The 22407-nt window shown below is 46.8% G+C and overlaps 1 protein-coding gene across 22 annotated transcripts in view; it reads left to right on the top strand.

Annotated features, from left to right (window-relative positions):
* Positions 1–318: 318 nt before the first annotated feature.
* ZNF618 (zinc finger protein 618) overlaps positions 319–22407 on the top strand; it is a 166154-nt gene continuing 144065 nt past the window's right edge. For all 22 annotated transcript variants that reach the window (XM_054848318.1, XM_054848324.1, XM_054848315.1 and 19 more), the window contains exon 1: positions 319–844. Coding sequence is in view for 21 of the 22 variants with exons in the window: in XM_054848324.1 (XP_054704299.1) it covers positions 794–844 (51 nt within the window). In the remaining variant the exon portion in view is untranslated. The remainder of the gene's footprint in view (positions 845–22407) is intronic.

Genomic DNA, 22407 nt, shown 5'->3' with positions numbered 1-22407 from the left:
GGAGACTCGGGGGCGCCGAGCCGGCCCCCGCGCTCCCAGCCCAGCTACAGCCCGCCGGGCTTTCACCCCCGGCCCCGGGCCGGAGCCCGCCTCGGCGCCCTCCAGGCCAGGCCGGGGACGCGCAGGTGAGGCGGGGGGCCCGACCCCGGCGCTTCGCCCGGGCTTCTCGGGTGCAGGCAGCGGGCCGGGGTCCGCACCCCACCCCCGCCTCAGCGTCGCCCGCGCGGGGCCACCCCACGGGGGGCGCCGCGGCGGCGGCCCCACGGCGCGGAGCGGCCCCGCGCCCGCCGGGCGGCGGCGGCGGCCGGGCTGGGCGGCCGCGGCGCGGCGGTGCCCGGCGCGGGGCCGGGCCGGGCCGGGGCCGCGCGGGGGCGGAGGGCAGCGCGGGGCCGGCCGGCGGCGCGGCGCGGCTCCCGCGCTGGGCCAGACTCAGCCCCTTTCTCCCGCCGCCGCTGGCTGCGAGCGCGCTGCGGCTGGAGCTGCCCCCAGAGCGGCTCGTGATGGCGGCGGCGGCGCGGGCTCGGCAGCGGGAGGCGCCCGCCCAGCCCTGCGCGCCGCGCCGCTAGCGGCAGCGCCCGTGCCCGCGGCGGCCGCCCCGGCCCATGCCCCCGGGGGGAAGGGGGGCTGCAGCAGCCCGGCGAGCCGCCCACCCGCGCAGCGGGGGCATCGCCCCCACTCGCCGCTCCTGGGAGGGCGGAAAGGAGGCAGCGGCGGCGGCGGCGGCGCCGGCATTGTGCGCGGCGGATCGCAGGCCCCGGCGGCGCGGGGCTCGCCTGCCTCCCGCCCCAGCCTCATGAACCAGCCGGACGGCTCCGCTCCGGCGGCGGCGGCGACGGGAGCGCAGGTACGCGGCGGACGGGCGGCGTGTCCCCCGGGGGGAGGCGGAGGGAGCGGGGAGGAAGGGAGGGAGGGCGGCAGCCGCAGCCGCCCCGTCGCGGAGCCCCGCCGGCGGCGCTTTGGCGCAGTGCGCGGGGGGCGCCGCCGGGGCACGGCTCCCCGGACCGCCGCGGCCCGCACCGGCCCCGCCGCCCCCCTCGGACCGGGGCGGAAAACAAAGCGGCGCCCAGCAGCCATGTCGGCTGGGACGAGCTGCCGGCCGCGGCCCGGCCCGGCCCGGAGCCCGCACCCCGGCCCGCCCGCCCGCCTGCCCCCGGCCCGGCCCGGCCCGGCCGGCCCCGCGCTCCGGGCCCGCCGAGCTCCCTCTCGCCGCTCCCCCACTCCCCTTCTCGGGGCTTTTTCTTCTTTTTTTTTTTTTTTTTCCTCCTTCTCTTAATTTTCCACCCGAACGGTAGTTTTTTTTTTTTTTCCATTAAAACGACGCCACCTAGAGGAGAATATTTGGTAAATAAAAAAAAAAAAGAGAAATTAAAATTAAAAAAAAAAAGAGAGGAAATATTCTGCTATTTCTTATTTTTCAAGAAAGTTGGGGCCGGGAGGCGGGGCGGGGCGGGGGTCCCCCAGCCACAGCCCCCGGGTGCCCCCGGGCTCGCCCCGCAAATTTCATTTTTATCCCTTTGGGGGCAAAGCCCAGCTAATATGTAAATGAAAATTAAGCTGGAATTTGAATGAATTCAGGTTTCCCCCCACCCCCCACCCCTTTTTTCTGGAGGAAAACGGAGCCTGGGAGCAGCAGAGTGCTCGGAAATGAAAGTAATTCAAGTTTGAGATGGGTACCCCTGGATGAGCTGCAATAAAATGATTAGTTTGGGAAAGTGGGAGAATTGCTGTTACGGAGCAATTATGAATTGTACTTCATTGTAATTTTGAACTTGTGCAGCACGCTGTGCCAAAACCGATTTTTTTTTTTTTTTTTTTTTTTTGCTGCAGTGCTTAAAGTTATTTGTTTCAAATGAGGAGTTTTGCAGGAAAATTAGAGCATAGAAAATTTGCTGTGGACACACCCAAATTTTTTTTTTTTTTTTTTTTGGTGATTTTGGATTTCATGCAAAACTGCTCTTAAACAATGAGGTTCTAAACACAGTCCAGGAAAACACGAGGACAAGCAAAATTAAGAGTCGAATGTCAGTTTTATTTTTGAATTTCTTGGCTTTTCTGATGGTTTCTCCTGGCATAATTAAAACATAGTTTCCAGCTTTTAATTTCCTACTTCTTTTGTAAAGAAAAAAATTTCCATAGTAGGGTTTTTTTTTCTTCTTTTTTTAAACACACACCCTGTAAGAACTCTAGTATTTACACAGGTTTATTATAAGGTCCGCCATGATATTATGAATATGCATAATTAACAATATTGTGAAAAAATAGTTGCAGATTTAGTGATTTTTATTTTTTTTTTAACCAGTAAAACTAAAGTGCCTTTAAAAGGCTCAGCCATGATATTTTTCACAATTTCAAAATCCTTTTTCTCCTTGACTCTTCCTATAAAGCCTTCTTGGAGTTTGAATTAAAAATCTTTTTTTTCTTTTTTTTTTCTTTTCTTTTTTTTTTTTTTTTAAATGCTGTGTTATGTTCCTATTATTTTGCTCTTACGGGGTGCCTGCAAGTTCTGGACTGTGCACACACTGGTTTATTATTGTAGGGTTGCCCTTGAATACTGGGGTCTTGGTATTGATCTTTTTAAAAATAAATAACAAAAGAGCACTGAAACATGCATTGTTTCAAGAAAAAAGCAATATAGGAGAAATACATGGCCTTTCCACCCAAAAGTGGGGGAGGGAGAGGAAGGGAAAGATTAGGTCAACATTGAGTTTTACCAACCTTGACACAGTCTCCTCTCTAAAATGGGGACAAAATAGCAAGATGGCTGGCTCCACAGCTGCAGCAGGGTTTTTTTTTTTTTATTTGAAAAAGGCATTTTTAAATTTTGAACTCAGAAGTGAGTTTCTGGAGCTGCCGGGTATCCACCCGCAAATGCTGATTGCAGGCGCTTAAAAAAAAAATTAAATTTCAATCTGGAATGAATTTTTAAATCTGAATCTCAAACCCCTGAAAAGTTTTTTTTGGGATTTTTTTTTTTTTTTTTCTTTTTTTTTCTGTTTTGATTTTTATTTCACTGTAACTTGATATTTGCTTGAAATTAGGCAGAGGTGGCTGGTGAATTCAGGGTTCTGGGGCTGTTTTTCACCCTCCTCCCCTTTATTTGTTTCATGTTTGGTTGCTTGGGGGGGGGGTGATGGAAAAAATTTGCGGAGCAGGATAACTCTTGGGTGGAGGAGAAAATACTCTGAAATGTCAACTTCATATTTTTATTTTTGAATTTATCCCCCACCCCCCGAAAAGGACCCACCCTCTTCCTGAATCTCTCTTTTAGCAAATAACGAAGGGAGTCTGAGGGTGACAGACCAGCAGTGGTGCAGTTAGCGCGGGGTGGCACTTAGGGGTAAAAATTACACACAATGCTCTAAATTGGATTAAACAATCCCGGAGAATATTTTATTCATGGTTTCATCCAGGAAGCTTTAACGTGGTGGCTTTTCCATATTCTTATACTCCAAGAATTCCCCTCCTTGAGCTGCACCCCGTAACTTTCACTTACTCTATGATTATACCCAAAGAAACTGTTTAGCTGTAATTTTTTTTTTTTAAGGTTTCATACATTTTTTCCAAATGGAGATCTTTTGCTGCTGCTTTTTCTCTGCCCAGCCCCACAGCCTCACCCCAAGATCTGGGGCGCAACACCGTGGTTGTGCTTTGGGGTGGGGGGCACGCATTGATGGGTGCTGCATTTTAATTACAAATAATGACATATATTCAATTTTGGGTCGCATTGACAACATTTTACAGTTCTGTCTCTAAAGTTTATCATGCTGTCCTAAAATAAAGGAATTGAAACTTGGAAGGCCCTAGTTTAGATCTGTTTTAACCTGTTTTCAGCTGTTGTGGGAATAAGTGAATTTTCTGCCGATACTTGAATTGTGTGTTGCACATCTCCTCTGCAGAGATGAAAATGCAATGCCATAGTACTCGGCTGCAACTTGTGGGGATGCTGTCATACCGTAGGTGTGTGTACCGCAACCTTTACAATCTTTAACTCTGTATATATCAGTTTCTTTTAAACAACGGCTTCCATTATATGTTCTGCCGGTGATGAAAAGCTACGCTTGAGGTTATAATGGGTTTCTGAATCTAACCTTTCTGTGTGCCGGTGTCCTTCCAGGAAAAACCTCCTCCTGCTGGAAAAATTTTTCATAATTTTTCATCATAGTCTGCTTTTAGGGGGGATTTATTTTTAATTTTTTTCTTTCCTTTTCTTTTTTTTTCCCCCTGGAAAGTTGATCAATATTTATCATTTTAAAAATTGCTGTTTGGCAGCCTGGAAGGGGGAGGGGGAGGAAGGGAGCCCGGCAGAACGATACCAACAGATTTCTCGTGACATAACTGAAATGCATTTTTTAAAAAAGAAAAATTTCAAGTACCTCATCCTCAGTGAGGATGAAAATAGACATATTTTCATCCCTGGATGAAAATAGACATAATATTATTAAAGTAGTAGATAATATTTGCACAAGCGCCATATAAAACCTTATGACGCTATTCGCATAACTCCAGAATAATTTAAATATATATCGCTGCCATAATGCAACGCCGTGAATAGTTCAGTTCACGGGTGCAGTCACGTGGCCCCAGTGATGCACAGTCAAGTTTGCAATTATGCAAGTGCGGTAGTGAAATTAGCACTCTAAAAATTAGATTAATTTAATTTTTTGGGGGGGGGGGTTGAAGCCTGCTGTAAGGTTCATGCACGGATTCAGGATTTGTACCTGTTTCTTTGGATGCTGTGCCTGCTGAAGGATTTAGACCTTCCTACCGTGGCGTGGTGCGGCTCGGTCCCTGGTACCGGCTGCTGGGCTGGTCCCCGTGGCACGGCTCCCCGCTGGTGGGTGAGTGGTGTTGGGACTTGCACCTTTCAGGGTCCCTGGCATTGCGGGTTGAGCCACCGGTGCTCTCAGCTTCGGCATCTCAGGCATCACTCGAATTTCGGAAATGGCACGGTGCAGATGTTATCCGCATAGGGATCTGTGTGGTCGCCCAACCCAGGTAGCTTCCGTGGGACTCCGCGCACACGTGAAGTGCATTGCACATGCAGAAGGGTTTGCTGGACCCCACCTTGACCTGCTTGTGTCACACAGGGCGCTGCGGGTTGCTCCAATTCATGCTCAAATCCTTTTAATCGTGCTGGGGGCTGTAAGATGGACAGGGTTAGTCCCGCAGTTGTGGGGAGCTGCACGTAAACGCAACTTTTGTCAGAGGTGCCGTTTGCAGAATTAGGCCCTGTTTGTACATAATGTGCCAAGTGGGGACCAGAAGAGGGGAGGAGGTGTCTGGACAGGGACTGCGAGCACAGCTGGAAGCTGCGGTTGCTTTTTGGTAAGGAACATGAGTAATGGCACCATGAGATACTTATTCCTTGTAATTTCTAAATTTCTGAGCATCTAGTGTTACGTATATTTAGAATTTCGCATTTATGGGTTGAGTTTGGCCATACTGTGTTTTCTGGGGAAGAAGTTGCTAATTTTTAAAGGTCTTTTATGGATTAATTGCTAGTCATCTGCCTCCTTTTTGCTTTTGTTTGGTTTCTTGAATGTCTCTTGATTATTTTGTACTATGTGATGCCAATTTAGTGGTTAACTAGTATGCAAACTACATCTGGACGTGTTGACTTTGCATTAACAATCATTGATTTGTCTGGAATGAGGGAATAGAAATGAATGATGCTGTTTACCGTGGATACTATATGAAAAATAACCATTTGCGATGTGTCTTTCATCAGTGGCACGTGGCTCTGGTGCAACTTGTCACAGCAGCTCTGCCTCGTCGGCAGTTGTTTGAGAGCTGAATTTTTAAGCCGTGGCACCGGGAGTGGGAAGAGGCACCCGGGAAGGTGGCGGCACGTGGTGTATGGTGAAGGGGTTGACTGGGTGCCCTGCGTGGGAGAGGCACGGCACGTGGCTCCCAGTTACCTTGGTTAGCTCTGGTGATGGTGGGAGTGGGGTGAAGTTGTAGTAGATCTATATTGTAATAGATAACATATAGAGAGAGAGCTTTTCACTTGGGGATATAATCAAGAGGGTGCCAAGTGTAATAATCATAAATAATAAGCAGTGGATTGAGTTGATGGGTGGCTTCAGCGACAGTAGGTTCTCTGCAAAGCCTGTGGCTGCAGCGGCATGGTTGGCTCTGAATGGAGCAGGGTTTGGTGCCTCCTGTCCCTGTCTGGACTTGGGGAAGCTGAGATGCACCTGTAGCTGCTGCATGTTCAGGTGAGTCATGGGACGTAGGAGGCATTGCTACATGCTCGTGTCTTCTTCAGAAGAAGGGAAGGGCTGGAGGACATGTCCTAGCCCTGGAGCAGGTCCCTTCCCAAGACACGTGCATGCTGGAGCTACCAAAGCTGCCATGCCCTACTCCTGGGTCAGGGTGTTTGTAAATGCAGGGTTATGTTCCCTTGGTTGATGTTGGGTGTTTAGACCTTGAATGCATCCTCCCACAGCCCTGGGCCTTACTTGCTGTCTCCCATTGAGAGCTCTCCTTGCTGTTGGTGGGACTGTGGTGGTGGGTGATGCTGGGCATGAGCATTGGTCTTCCTTTTGGCTGGGCTTAGGAGTCTTGGCTCTTCCCATGCAGAAATTGCTTTGCTTGCCTCTGAAATATGCATTTGTTGGTCGGATGCCAAAATGATGGATATAGGTCATCTATTGTAATGCGGATTTTGTACACCAACACTACTGAGTGTGTAATTGCACGTGGAGGTGCTGGACAAGCAGCATTGTGGCTTTTCTGTGTTACTTGGGTTTTACATTTGAGTATCTGTTGCTCCCAAAGCGAGCAGTGTAAGATGTGGCAGAAAAAAGGAGGTTAGGTCAAGAAAATCCTCCTCTGTGCTCTTTGAAAGCAAACTGCAAAGAAGTTTCTTATTCAGAGGGGTATATTTGGGGGGAGAATGCAGCATTGAGGGTGCGAGTTGTGTAGAACTGGTATTAGCAGATTAGAGTCTGTACCCCAACCTAAACCACCTCTGTACCCATACAGAAGAGGTTTTGTGCTCTACACCTTTTGGGTTTTTTTGGCAATGGATTGGCAGGTAGCTCAGGTTCATTGACCCATCTGTGAGGGCTCGTGCCAGCGCACTGGAAGCCTTTGCTCTGCTGGGATGCTGCGTTAGGCGGCTCAGGGAGTGGAGGCAGCATGGGGGGGGCACAGGGTGCGTTGTGCTCCCCCCGGGGGGGTTGAACCAGCTGAATCCCCGTGCTTGTGCCTCCATGGGTGCAGATGGGCCTGGGTGACTCTTGGATGAGGTCCGGGCAGAGTTTCAGGCTCCTACTAGGTGATGAGGCTTGTGGTTGGTGGAGTTGTGCTGCTCTGGAGATGCTGGATGCCACGCAGCCCGTTTGGGGTGAAATTACAGAGCTCTGGGACACCTGGGAGAGCTAGTGGGCGGGGGGCTGCGTGCACCCCCACGGCTGTCCCTGTGCAGAGGGCCTGGAGCGGCCGTGCGTGATGCTTTTCAGTGGCGGGACCGTTGTCACCATACTGATCCCTCTGCTAGGGTAGCTCATCTTGGGCGTCTTTTTCCTCTGTCTTTATTTCTCTAATGTGTATTGCCAAGGCACTCCTTGGTGTGCGCTTAGGAAGGTTTAGCTGGTGTCCTGTACCTGCAAAGATTTAATTAAATAGGCAAGGCCTTCCTTGCTTGTAACTTCGGTACTCCTGATCATTTTGCATCTATACGTGACTGGCGTAATGTGAAAAATAATGCTGGAATTGGAAACCTGACGACTGGAGATTTTGGCTCTGGTCATAATGGGCTGACACAGGGAAACGCCAACGTTGGTGCATGGAGCAGAGGCTGGGGGCTGCCAGAGCCATCGAGGAGTCTGTTTTTTATATATGTATATGTATATGAGGGATCAATACATGCGTGTACATATTTATGCATATGGATGTGTCTGAGAGGCTTGGCTCATCGATGGAGAGTGCAGATCTCCGGTGAGTCTGGAGTCTGGGATGCTGCGTGGACCGTCAGGTCCGTGCCGGCCAGTGGCTCGGCAGTGCTGGGGTCAGACCTTGGCGAGCCACCGGTATGCTCTGTACTGTTTTAGAAGTAGGGGTGTTGCCACAGAAGGTTCAATATCTCGGCGACTGATAGAAGTGAGAACAGGCGTGTTTGTTGGACCTGCCCATCGGCAGCGAGCTGAGCCAGGCTCTCACTCAACAGCTGCGACGGGCCGGACGTGGTCATCTCCCAGTGCTGGTGTCCCCGCGGCGCTGCCGTGCTTCCAGGGTCTTCAGGTTTTAGTACTTATTGTGATTTCGTTTTACTAGATACGCTCAGGCAGCAAGTAATTTTTTGAAAGTTAATTTTTTACTCTGTGTGGGTGTAGGTATCCTTTCCTGCCCAAAAATAGCAGCAGAAGTGAGTTTTCAGAAGTTGGGTGTGCTTGCGTTGAAGGCCCGTCATTTAGGTTCTGCTTCCAGTATGTTGGGAACAATTTTAGTACGAGTATTTAATTGCTTTAGACCTATTTTTAGAAGTATTAAACCTCAGTTTTCAAAACTCTACAACCAAAGCCAACAGCTCTGCCGGTGTGGGAGAGCCAGGAGGGGAACCTGGAGGAAAACGTGAAGCAACGTGGGTTGACCCCCTTGGGAGCAGAGCGTGGTCATGGTCCTCAGCCCCAGTTCAGGGTGCTGCGGAGCCTTTGGGGTGCACGCTTGAAATCGAGTTGTCCCTATTTTGGTGAGGGTTTTTTTTATTTATTACTATTTTAATTACTTGGCTACATGAGGGAAGACTGAAACCCTATTTCAGCAGATTTGTACAATTTCTTGTATTAAGTCTGCAGATGTAGTTTGGAAACAGCTCAGAGCGTCCCAGTGCACAGCGTGCAGACGGCCCCGGCAGGTTCGTAGCTTGAAACCCAAGAACAGCTACTGCTTGCTGGGTGTAAATCTGTCACTTGAGGTCTGGTGCTTTTTAGTCTGGGCTGCAAATCCTGAGCTTTTACCGGCATTTCTGATATTTGTAATTTTGAGGGTGGGAGGGGAGAGTTGTAAGGACACAGGATAATTATTTTCTGGAAACAAAATACCTTTTTGAACTTCTTTATGCATTTTTGAAACCCGTGTAGTGAGGCACAGCTGGATTTGGATGGGGCTGGTAGCAAAGGGGATCTGAAAATGAATCCATTTGGGAATCAGCGGCATTCCTCTCTGCAGTCAGGTGATGCTGTCGACAGGAGCCCGTGTCGGGCTCTCGAGATGCTCAAGTGGGATGACAGTGCAGCATCACCGGGGGACCACCCTGGGGCTGCCGGGATGGGTGCTTGGCGGTGGGCACGAGCTGGTGGGGTCAGTGTGGGCTGGCAGGGCTGGAGGTGAACTTCGCCAGTGAAGGAATTAATAACTGAACACCAGGAAGACTGTCCCCGGGTGTATTTTGACTCTGTCATGTGCAGACTGCTTTGGGGCATGTGGCTTCGGCTGTCTGCATATGGTTAATACCACCGAGGCATACTACATATTAATTCTGAGGAGGGATATTTTTACCTTCTTATCTGTCTTTATTTTAGAGGCCTATAAATTTGGCTGGTTGGTGATAACAGCAGTTAGAATAAGCGTTTCTCCTTAATCGGGTTTGTTAGGACATTGCCAGAGAGACAGCCTTGGAGCTGCTGCAAACCAGGGAGGACGCTGGGCGAGAAATAAAAAATACAAATGTGTCCAAATAAATTGCATTAGGTGGAGGCAAAATACATCAAGAGCAAGTTTGCAGGGTCCGAGTTGTATCGCACGTGGTCTGAGAGCAGCGATGCAATTCCTGCTCCTGGAAGCGGCTCGTGGACGTTGGAGGGATGTAGGTGTGAGTCCACTGGAGCATCCTCAGTGGAAATAGTGGTGCCATTCTTAAATGAGAAAAAACACCCCAAAATTGAGAAAAATAAGGGACGGTTTTCCCAAAACCTTACATGTATTTAAATTTTTTATTTTTTTTTTATGCCTTAGTCTTAATTGGGTTTAGTTGCTAAAAAATAGATTTGCTGAGAATGCTCGGTTTGCTTTTGGTTTCTGATAATGCGGAGGAGATAGCAGTCACACGTTGTGCGTGTTTGTTTGTCTGACTCGTAAATGTTTGTGCTTTCCTCTTCTACGGAGAGCTCTTTGGCCTTCCTACTCCAGCATAAACACTGTTTGTGATTGTAGTTCATTATGTGATATTTAAAATGTATAAAATGAAATGTTCCTCTCTACTTTAAGCAGACATATGTCTACGTTTTACAAATTAACCTAATTAAATATATATGTAGAAATTTATGATATTCAGCTCCTAGCATAAGGTACGTAATTAGCATCCATGGAGCCAGGAAGGAATTTTCCATTTGTATCTTGAGTTTTCCTCATAGGATGTGTGGTTTGGGTTTGGTTTTTTTTTTTTTTTTTTAATCTTCAATGCTTTAATTTTTGTTCTGCTTAGGAATTCATTTAGGGACCAGTCCTGCAGGGATTTAGGCTTGTGGTTAAATTTCCCCACAAGTAGCTTTGACTGAATTCAGTAAAATGGTACCTAATTCCTGTACTTCAGCCTACCCCTTGGACTCCGCAGGACAGAAGGATTTCGTTCTGTTAAGAGACTATTACCATGAGCAAAATATCATTCTGGAGGAAAAATGGCATTAGAATATTTACATTTTTCAAGCCTCTTCCTTCCTCCCATCCAAAAATAGCAAAAAAATTTGTCTGTCTCCTCTGGATTTATGTAATTTTCAAGTGTTCGGCCAATGTTGTTTCCAAAACATACCGTCCCTCTACCTTAACTCTCTCTATGGCAAGAGAGCCCTTATGCAATAAATACAAGGAATATATTCCATTAATACATGCTTTCATTTAGAAGTATTCTGGCACCAGGAATAATGCATTTTAGTTTCTTTTCTGCCAAAGTGTTGGGGTTTTTTTGATATTTAAAGAGTGATCACATTATAATAGTTTGTTATATAAATAACCATTTGGTCTATTTTGCATATCAATAGTTGAGTCCATTTTATTAACAAAAAGCCTTTTTTCCCCCATAAACATCCCCACTGTTCCATCCCAGAAGGTACTCTTTCTTAGCAAAACCAACAACGTAAATGAGGTTCCCAGCTCAGCTATTTTAATGATCCCACAAACCCAAAAAAGCAGTAGGAAATTTTTCAAAAGCAAACTGCAGAAACATTTTTTTTGGGGGGGGGGGACACATTATAACTTTTAAACTTTTTGCCCAGTTATTTTTGTTAGATTTTTCCGAGTAGACATTGCAGTGATCTGTAAACTTGAAGAATTTGGGATTCTTCTTTCTTTCTGGAGATAGTTTAGGGGTTTCAAACGTGCCCCAAGGCTGACTTGAAGAGCATTCCCCCAGCGAAGCCAGAGATCCAGCAAACACGCTGGCTTCATTTCTAATTTCTGTGTGAGAACTATTAATAATTCTGCATGAGGAAGGTGAGATGTTGGATCATAACCATTTTTCCCCTCTTGGACACCTCTCTGAATCCATCCTCCAGTATTTTCCTTCGACTTTCTGCATTGCTGGGTTTCCCTGTCTCTATATTTCAAGGCAGAGGAAATTTTGCTCTAAGCCACAGCTCCAAATCTGTCCTTTTGCACAAGCTCTCTGCTCCTGTGCTCTCTCAGGTTGAGCTTCTTGGTTTCTCCTACCCTCCCTAGATGGGAGACCTCTCCCTTACAAGGGATGCCTTTTTATATGAGGTGCTGAAGCCATCAGCAGCTTTGGTTCCCATTCCTCCACCACCAGATGTTGAGTGGTGACCAAATACATAAATTAGAAGACAAAACCGGTACTGCAAACTCCTTTCTGGGTTTTCTTGTGAGCCCGCAGCCTTGCCAGCAAGTTCTGCAGGGCAGGAACTGCCTTATACCAGTGTCCTCTGTAACTCCAGGTACAGGACAGATGATTTACTGATAATAGCTTTATTTTCCGCTCTGGCCGGTATAGCATCCAGCTGTTTCTTTCTCACCTCTGTTTCACAGTGCTGTGCCTGCCCTTTGGACGCTCCTCATAGCTCGTCCCCAGGACGTAATATGGATTTTCAGTATATCGTTATGTAGATTTTCAGTAGCCCGGCGTTACCGACCGCCCAGGCAATGATTTGGATAATTGCAGCGTCTGGAATTTATTTAGGCAAATAGGAGCATGCAAAATATTTGCTTTCCCTTGTTTGTGGGGTTTATTTTTGGGGTTTAGTTTTGTGCATTGGGAAGCAGCGACCAGCCGTCCTGTGTGCCCTTTCTCCCTGCCTGTCCTGGGGCTGTTCATGGACACCCTGTGCACCGCAGGAGTTTTTCTCGCTGGGTTGCCCTTGTTGCCCTCCTTTGCTTCCTTTCTTCCCCTTTTTATTTCTGCAATCACTTTTGAGGTGGGCGCACCAGAATTGTGCACAGTGCTATGGATGCAGCTTTATGCATCGACACATTTTCTGTTTCATTACTCATAATTAGTTGTTGCCTTGCTGGCTACCATTGAACACGGGCTCGCGCTGCTGGAGAAGTGTCCTCAGTGTCTCCTCAATTGCTTTTGTGAATGCTAATGTTTAATTTAGATACCTTGATTTTTGTGTATGTCGTCGTCTTTCCCCCGGTGTATTACTTTCTCCAAATCTCACTTGGTGCACGGAGCAGATGTCTGCGGGACCCCACTGTGATAACGAACTATTTCTGCCCTTTATTTTCCATCTTTTAATCAGTTGTTAATCAATGAGATTACTTCTTACTTTATCCTGTGCATATGCAAGTATTGTGAGTGTACTTGCCATAAGAGCCTTTGTAGAGGAAACTTGTCTAAGGCTTTTTGGAAATCCAGGTATGGTACACCACTCACCCTTTTCTACTTGCATGTTGACCCTTGCCAACAGTCCTAATAGCTTAATGTGTTACGACTATCTACAGAAGCTGTATTGATTCCCAGTGTTTCTTTTTTTATCTGTGCAAACACTGATTTTTATTTTTATTTTTTTAATTACTGTTTATACCAATTTTTCCGCTACAAAAATGAAGTTCTGCAGTTTGTAGTTCCTTGGATCTCTTCTGTAGCTCTTCAGTAACGGTGGGATCACATTCATTACTTTCTGGTTCTTAGGTACTGAGGTCGATAACAGTGATTTTGTGTAGCTAGGTAATTTTTAATAGCTCAATGCCTTTCAGACTTTTGCAGGGATACTGTTTGGCACTGTAGATTTTTTTTTTTTGCTGCTAATTTTGCTAGGCAAGTCTACTCTGCAGTTTGAGGCAGATACTCAGCTCATTCCTGATGAAGGAAGAGTCCAGAAGGGGAATTCATGAGCACTGGTGCAAAGAAGTTGATTTTTTTATCCTGTGTTTTTTCTCTTTCTTCAGTGCTTGATTTATACCAGAATCTGGCAGAGTTCTGGTGCTTGTGTGTTTGATCTTTTTTTTAATTAGGTTTTATTCCTTCAGCAACCTGTTTCTCAAAATCTTTTTCTGGGTTGGCTTTTTACTGCCTTAAGCCTAGCTTCCTTGAGTTTTCATTCTTGTAGTTTTGATTTCTTTCTGAGAGTGTCCTTTTGTTTCTCATGGCCTTTTTCACTCTGCTGTTAAACTATGCTTATTTGTTTAACAGGCCTCCTTTGGTAGGTGATAACCGTCGTCTCCAAGTTCTCCACCTCACCTGTAAGCCCTTTTAGCTGCTCCATTAACACTCTTTTAACACCTTTTCCTATTTAAGTATCCTTTTCTTTAGTTAAGCCTTAGCCTAATGGACTTTTTTTGTGAGTGGCTTTTGTGTTCTGAAGCTGTCGGGCTGTGGCTGCTTGGTGGGCTCTGGCTGGTGGGCTCTGTGACAGGTTTTGGTGGCTATCTCTTCATCACATCTAGGCGACCAGCCCCAGAGGTACAGGAGCAGCAGGGCTGAGCGGGGCTTGAGGGGCTCTACAGAGCCCGCACCTCCATCCCTGGCTTCCTCCTGCTTGTGCCAAGGCTCATTCTCCATGAACAGCAGAGCAGGACTCACGGACAGCTGCATTCCCCGACGTGTGGGGAGAGGTCCTAGGTGGGACCTGGATCATCATTGCTTCGCTGAACCTGGTTTCACAGGTCTCTGCGGGATTAACTGAATTATTGTCCTGTTACTGAAATTGTATTTTCTGTGTTGGCAGAGACGTGCAGCCTCTCTGGTGTTCCTTGACATTTGGAGCATCCTTCTCTGCTCACCGACGCTGTAGCTGTTCTCTGCCTTTCTCAGATGGGCTTCCAGTCCATAAAAGTTCCCTGCTACCTGTTGGCATAATAATCACGTTTAATTTATTGGGCTGCACTTTGCTTCTCTGTCACCACAACTCCATCATTCCTACATAATTTGGATAAGGACTGTAATGCCTTGAGTCTTTTGTTGCCTACCTGAATTTTCATAAAGTTTTTCAGGGCCACAGTACATTTATGACCTCATCAATTGAAAATGCTTCACATAAACTGGATGTTCTCCTACCCTTGTTTGATTTTATCAGGCTTTAGTTTAAGTAGGCCTTTATATGCTGGCATCTGTTTTCATTTTGGTTTTGATGGCATCTGGCCTTCTTCTAGGGGCTCGGTCCCCTTCGGTGTTAGCCCTCCTTCAGGTCACATGTTGCAACCCTCCTAACCTGCCTGGACACACGGATGGGTCATTGTGGGATCCCACAAAAAGGCACCATGTGCGAGTTTTACTTCTTCGGGATCTGTTGTCCTCTGTGTTGTTCTCGGGGGCTTTTTAGCAAAGCACAGTCGCTGCCATGAAATGAGAATCGTAGTCTGGGTTTAAACTTGCTCTAAAACTAGGATGCAGCTTGCGTCGTGCAGGACCCTGCACTCCCTCTCCTGCCTCCTGTCCCGCTGGCCGCCCTGCCACAGGCTGAGCTCATGCGTGAGCCCGGCAGAGCTCAGAGCTGGGTGCTGGTGAGAATTTAAAAAAAAAAAAAGGGGAATAATAAAAGGACGAGATGACAGTTATCCTTGAGTTAGAAGTTATCAAGTGCAGAAAATTGATAGAGGAAGTGAAAAACACAAGGGAAAAAATCTGTGACTGTCAGTGCAAGGAACAGTAAGAAAGTATTTGTATTAGGAACAAAAGAAATTCTAATAATGGTTTGTGTAGACTTATCACGACTGAGGAGAGGTAAAATGCATAATAAAGCAGAAAAACTAGACATGTTTAATAAATATTGCTGTTCCCTACTTGTAAGGAAGAAGTATGATACACTTACAGCCCATGTGCAGAAGAGCTTCCACGTCCAGCATTAACCAGAGTGGGTGTTGAGCACAGGCAGAGAGGTGGGAGCATTTTCCAGCTGGCACGTGTGGATGGTGTTCCCTGGGGACTCCTGCGGGGTCTGGCCCTTGGGTTTCCGTCTTTTTTCTCCCCTTGTGCCACTTGGATATAGTGAGAATATTCCAGAAAAAATTGGCAAAGCTGCTGTTGTACCGTCTTAGCCTGAGATCAGTCTGGGGATGAGGACTGACAAAGGAGTGCACGAAGCGTAGGGGTGATGGGAATACCGAGCTGAATTTGTTCTTTAGCCAAAGTGATGGAGGATGTGTCATTTGCCAAGCCGGCAACACGTTTTGGTGTCATGCACCCAAATACCCTCCAGTACATCAAGCTGGTGTGAAACAGGTCGTAAACGGGGTCTTGAGTGACCACATGGCATCCGTGGGGTCCAGTCCAGCGCGGGGGGCTGATGGTCGTGCTTGCAGGTGCCCGAAGGGTTGGTGAAAAGGGAGCGTAGCTGTTCAAAGGGATTTTGATTATTGATAAGTCTTCATCAGATGAGCTTTATTTGATACAGCGAATCGTAGGATTCGTGTGTCTGGAGGTGAGAGCTGGAGGGAGAGCTTTTGGGATGGGGAGACCAGAGAAGGAGCAGAGGTGCCAAGCCAGGCTGTGGGGCGGGAAAGGGACAACTGCTGCAGCGTAAGCAGCGACGCTGAGTCTGTGGGAATGGGGTAATGCAAACCACGGGCAGAGCGAGAGAGCTACATGAAAACAGCTGTTCTGTCTTCTCCTGTTGCTTATGCTTTAATGCAATATCCCTATTTTCAGTTCTCTCATTTTTTTAAGAGATGTTGAAAAGTTGGAGAAGACACAGACCATGTGAGTGGAGTGAAGCAATTTGAGGAGTCAAAGGAAATACCCATTGGTATTTGTTCCTAAACATTTAGGGATGTGCATCATATTTTGGGAAACTCTCCCTGGCAATATGATTCTGAAAAAAAAAAAAAAAATCTCACTTGTTGATTTTTATCTTCATGGAGCCAGTTCTCCATGGGTTTGAAAAAAGGGGAAAAAAAGCAGGTACCAGAGCCCTTCGTTTTAGCAAACTGCGTAGCAAGAAACAATACCTGGAAGCTGGATCCAAACATTCAGATGACAAAATGAAGACGCAAAAATATTTTTAAGAGTAGGAGGTGGAAATTTTGAACAGCAGGGGAGATTAGCTATTAGAGCAAACTACCAAGGGAAGCTGTGGACGCTGCATATCTCGATGCTGTTGCTTATTCTCTGCATCTATGGAATATGTGTTTCAGAGTTTTCTGGCAGAGCTTAGCAGTTAGACAGGGGAGAATTGCTGTTATGTTGCAAAGAATGGCTATTCTGTGGTTTAAACAAAAGATCTCACTTTCTGTCTCTCTTTTGGTATTCCTGTTTCCCAGTGTCCAGTAGCTGATGGTTGGGGAAGGATTATAAGAAACAGAGAAAATACTGAGTGAGCCTCCCTTTAATATACTCTCTTGTTCCTGCCGAGAGGACCCTAAGTTAGTTACTCTCACCTCCAACCTCTGAGGGGTGCTCCCAAACCTCCTCTGCCAACGTCGGGCCATTGCACGTGCACACACGCACCCTGGCATAAGCCCTTGCATGGAACCAAAGTACTCGCAACTGTTCCTCCCCCCGCGCCGTAGAGATACAACTAATGAAATTCATAGGTAATCTCCTGTAACATTGAGCACAAAAGGCTATTTGTTTACTTTTTCAGGCAGGAAATGATAATGAATAAGGTAGTTAGGGAACACATGGGACGCAGTCATTAATAATCTGCTTAATATTCCTAATGCAAAAGCGATAGGCAAAGCAGTGGAGAGAAGTGTGCCTACAGCAATATATGAATAAGAATATGGATTTTTCCTTGTGGTCTGGCAGAGACTTCGTTCCCTCTCCTGGATATGAGGGAAATGTACTGTAGAAAAAAATGGGAGGTATTTACAAAGTGTTGTAGAGATCAGAGAGGAAATTTCCCCTGGTTAACTCTGAAATCAGGCAAAAAGCAGCAATGGAGCTGAGGTGGCTAAGTGAAGATGTAAACAGTATTAGAAGCAGTAAGCAGTAGGCTTTTAAGAAGTATAAACAGTCTGGTAAGGAGGAGGATAGGAAGATCTATTAAAATAAGCAGAAGGCAGTTAAAAGGATAATTAGAAAAGCAAAAAGAAATAGAGAAGATCTAATTGCTAAGAATATTTTGACTTCAGAGAGTTCTTTAGATACATTCAGAGCAGACAGAAGCTGGCAGAGGAAACTTGTCCACTGAAGATGATGATAGCAATTGGAGGCAGGAGATACGGGAACAGCCTATTTGTAAATGAGCTATTTAATGCCTCTGGTAGGTGTTTTATGCCTCTGGTAGGTGCCAGGCATACCTGCGTCCAGGACCCGGTTTGTGTCACGTGCTGGGAACTCCATGATCAGCAAAGGGAGTTGCAAAACACTTGGGCACGTTCATTTTGTGTGGATATTATTTTTAAACTAAGAGGTACGTGCAGCTTGCCAAGAAGCTTGAAGTCTTCTCGTTGCACAACAAAAATGCCTTTTTGCTGCACTCACCTGCCAAGTGTAGAGGTGATCCCATGCCATGGACAATCCTGAAGGATTAGCTTTTTCTTTCAACCTTTCTTACAACTATCAGGTGCATATATATACATATGGGTGTGTGTATATATATGTATATATTGTGTGAGTGTGCATATTAAATATTTTGCACAGAAACACAAAGCTTGTCAACTGGACGTGGACATTCCTAGTAAAAATGACCATTTTTATGTGTGTGTGTGTGTTGTATGCTTCACCTCCAAAATCTTCCCTGAATTCAACAGGTGCGTAAATCAGAAAAAAAAAAAAAGGTAATGCCACGAATGAAATGCATTCTGGCTAGAAGTTCTTAAGTCTTGCGCATAAAAACCTGGGGACAATTTATGCAGTTACTCGGTAAGCTCACTAGATTGTCTTTTTTATGGTCAACAGAAGGGGCCTGGAAGCTTTGATCAAAGTTGCTTTTCTCAGCAAGCTGCCCTTGCAGTAGAGCTGGAGTGTTACGAACTCCTTTGTATATGTAATTAAAAGCCGTCTTCTATCTTGATATCACACTGCGGTTAATGTTTCATTTAGAAAAATGGGTTGACTTTAACATGCTGGTGATTCTTCTGGTGGCTGATGCAGGGCCAGGCGGGTCTCGGGGTTCCTCTTCGCCTGCTTCCTTGATTTGGAGAGTAGGATTAGCAATGCCAGAAGATCTTGCTTTGTTCTGGTTTTTTTTTTTTGTGTGTGTGTGTGTTTATGAGGATGGATTCAATGTGTAACTATGCTAGATAAGTTGTCACAGCCTGCGGCAGGGAGGTAGACACCTCCTCTTGGGTCCATGCCCCATCGCTGGCTGGTCACAGACATTTCTGGAGTTCAGGGTTTAAATTCCTGCTTTTCACCCAGCCACCACCATAATCTGAATTTCATGTTTCAAGCGGCTGCAGCGTGCGGCTCTTCAGTTCTGTTCCTGGGGTGCTGTGGTTGCACGGGCAGTGCCTTGCCAATAGCTGAGTTTCTGTGTCAGTGAGCGCTGGGTGGCTGGTGTCACATCTTGACTGGAGGGTGGAATTCGCCTGGTTGGGGATGTGACCAGATCTATTGTTCGTAGATATGGCTTGTCCCTTAAAAACATTACAACGTTTATGCAGAGCCCTTTGGCCTCGCAGCCTTGCCTGCCTGTGTTTAGCTTGGGGTTGCCAACTCTGCTTGAATGAGGTGTCCAGCTGTGCGTGGTGTTGATGCTGCTCTCTGCACAGCCCACGCTACGTGTCCTCGTCCTGGAAAGGCCCTTGGGCCTCCTGGTCGCTCTTCCCTTGCACTACCCTTTCTTACTTTGCAGGCAGTGAAATAGCAAGATCCTTCTTTGGCATAAATGAGCTGGTGGGGTGGGAGAGCCAGAGTACCCTGGATTCACACCTTGGGGCTCAGACGTTACCAGCAGATAAGTAGTTAGCCCATTTCATGATGGCAGCAGGATGGTATTCTTTAAGCTGTTACGTTTCTAATGGAGTGGAGAAATGTCCTAAATATCGAATACTTAAGTTCTCAAGTGGGATTTGAGAGGTTTCATATTGAACGTTATTAGCCCAGATGAGAAGTTATAGTCTTACAAGTGAAGGAGCTCCTCATATAGAGAGAGAGCTTAGCACTGATATTGGACAAGTTCCAACAGGTCCAGAGTATACGTTTTCCATGTGCCCGCACTGTTTTAATATTAAATGCCTTTATTTTCACCTGCATTAAGTGCTAATGAGACCAGGGTGTCTTTGGGGCTGAATGGAAAATAAAGCAAGACAGGAGCGCACCGCATCTGTCATCGCGCTGTGCTTTCCTCTTCTCAAATCTGATATCCTTCAACATTCTGTTTCATTCGACCAAATTATGATCAGAGGAAAATGGTAGTTTGATTCAAGGGGAGAAAAGTTAAATTAAAGTTAAAAACCAGTATGTGGGAGATACATGTGCAAAAATAATGTAGATCTTGAGGAAAAGCTTTCGTAAATCAGCAGATGTAATGGGTGGCAAAGGAAGTTGTGTGTTGTGCTGGAAAAGAAAAGGAGGGCTCGAGTCCTGGAGCTGTCAGCCCAGACAAAAAAGAGATGGAAGTGAGAGATCCTGATGGAGGGAACAGTTTGATAATGAGATGTGGTTACTGCACCAAGCCTTGCTTGTGCTGGAGCTGGCACCACTGCTGTTTTCAAATCACAGCCCGCTTTGGAGAGGAAAGTGAACATATTGCCTGTGAGCCTGCCTGCAGCAGAGGACCTGCTCGTTCCAGCTTCTCTGAGTATGTTTATGTGGTGCAAACTCAATATCGGTAACTTGCTTGGATGCAGGATGAGAAGACCTTGTGGTTAGTGTTCAGATGTGAGGGGATGTGGAGGAACCTAACCTCAAGTCCCTGTGTCTTATGTAGCTTGTTAGACCTAGGCTGCACTGTAGGAAAATCAGAAATATGTCCTGTGAGTAGTGAAAACTTGAAATTTTGGCAAACCTGGTCTTGAATCCCTTGTTTGCCCTGCAGTGATCCCAGGGTTAGCGAGCCACTTTGCTGTGTCCACCCCGAAGTTGAGTGCTGCAGCTATCAAACTGATGCTGCCAGTCCTTAGATGATTTCCTCTGAGAGCAGGAGTGACCAGGAGGTGAGGGTTTTCACTTGATGCCGGGAGTTAGGTTGGAGCAGGAGCAAAGCAGAAGGCGTGACTTGGTTTGAGAAGTGCAGAAGTTAAGCTGTGGGCAGGAAGTGGCAGGGCTTGTTGTGTAGCTTGGCTTGGATGTGCAGCAGTGCAGGACTTTCTTCGGTATCACCTCTTCTGGTTCATTACATGGAAAAAGAAGAATGTGAACAAACCCTAGAGAAAGTTTCAGATTGTATGACCTGCCTTTGTTCCTCTTCATGGAAGATAATTGAGGGAGGAAACTTGAAAATGAGACAAAGTCTGTTGTGTGAGCTTCTTTCCCTGTTTCTGTAGCCTCCTGGGAAGTTCATCCTTGGTATTTGCTGTGTGATTATGGAGCCAGAGATGTCCTATGAAGGGGCACCTTCTGTCCACCAGCAGCCGGATGGGGAAAGATCTCACTTGTGTATTAAGATGCTTCTCCTGGTATGGAATCAGCAGAGGAAATTTAGGCTGGTTTTAACAAGGTGAACTGAGGCTGGGAGGTTTTATTCCTGGGCAGTAAGAGGGGCTTAAGGAAGTCTGCGTGGTTCATTGAGATCTGAAGACCCTGTGTCTCAGAGTAGCCCAAACCTGTCCATGTGGCACCGTCAGGTGCAGGCCGGGCTGCTGGCTCGGGGTTCAGCTTGGACAGGGCACGTTTGCAGGGTCAGTGCAGGAAGAACATCAGTTTCCATGTTGCAGATTTGCCGTAAGCACCTTTCTCAAACCACACAAAGGCTCAACTCTGAGGTCGTTTTATTAAGGCCCACATCAGCCGCAGAGCTACAACTCCTTGCTCTTTGGGGTAAGATCCCACCAGTGTGTTCAAATGGTGGGTGCATTTCTGTGAACTTGCAGGATCTTTCTTTTAAATATCTGCAGTTGGTGCCTGTGACAATACAAGATGGGCTGAGACGTACTGTAGAGTCTGAGTGGTGTTTCAGCATTGGAAGCTGCGCCAGTGATATGAAGCGAAGGAAGAAAGAAACAGGAGATTACAGTCTGTGTTTTCCGAAGGGTTGAAGAACAGGGATGCTCAAGCACTCTGTTAGGAAGAGCACCGTGCTGCCGTGGTGTGAGGGGTCTCAGGACGGGCATGGGTAGGAGAAGGGAGAATGTTCGTGGAGGAGGTGGGAGAAAAGTAAGGCTGAGATAGATGTGCAATGCTGCTAAAATGTGGTGATATAATTAATATTTTTAGGGTCAGCCTTGTTGATGGAACTCAATGATTTACTTGATGTTCAAAAAGAATGTAAAAATGAAATCTCTGTGTCGTGCTGATACTTCTGCCCACACTTCAATGGGGAATGTCCTTCCCATCAGCCCAAAGGCAAATGTGGGGGGAAGGAAGGAGGCGAGTGAAAGGAGTCCCTGATGATGACGCCTTTGGCACAGGAGGTGGTGGCTGAAGCAACATCACGTTGGGATGCAGGAGGCCGCGTTGGGACTCCTCGCTCTCTGGAGACCTTGCTCTGGGAGACCCAGAGGTGTCCCTGGAGCTCAGGTCCTGGCAGAGGAGAGGTAGTTGTGTAGATCTTCTCCCTGTGGGACTAGTCGAGGTGGATGAGACCGAGGTGTCGCCTAAGGTGCCAGCCATGAATTGTTCTCTCTTCTGTTTATGAGAGATTTTCCAATGCTCCTGTCCTTCAAAGGCATTTAGTTTGAGGTCTTGCTGGTCCCTGTGACTGGGTTTGTAGTGAAATGTTACTCCTAAAAATAAATTATTTTCTTTCCATTTCTCAAGATCAGTCTTTTTTTCTTCACCAGTTCTTCCATGGAAGGGTTGTTGGGAGCCTTTAAAGGCTGGATAATGTAATTTTCAGTAAAATTCTCACTCCAGTGAGCTTTCACTAATTGACCTGTTTGCATCAACTCTTACGAAAGCAAGTGCAAGTCTTAACTACCCACAATTTCGTGCATTGCTCGGCATGACGTGCACTGCATCGTAACACC

The sequence above is a fragment of the Grus americana genome, chromosome 20 (genome assembly GCF_028858705.1).
Source record: "Grus americana isolate bGruAme1 chromosome 20, bGruAme1.mat, whole genome shotgun sequence".
In the NCBI taxonomy this organism is placed as follows: Eukaryota; Metazoa; Chordata; class Aves; order Gruiformes; family Gruidae; genus Grus; species Grus americana.
Note: the sequence above shows the minus strand (reverse complement) of the source record. Positions and strands in the feature narration are given on the sequence as shown.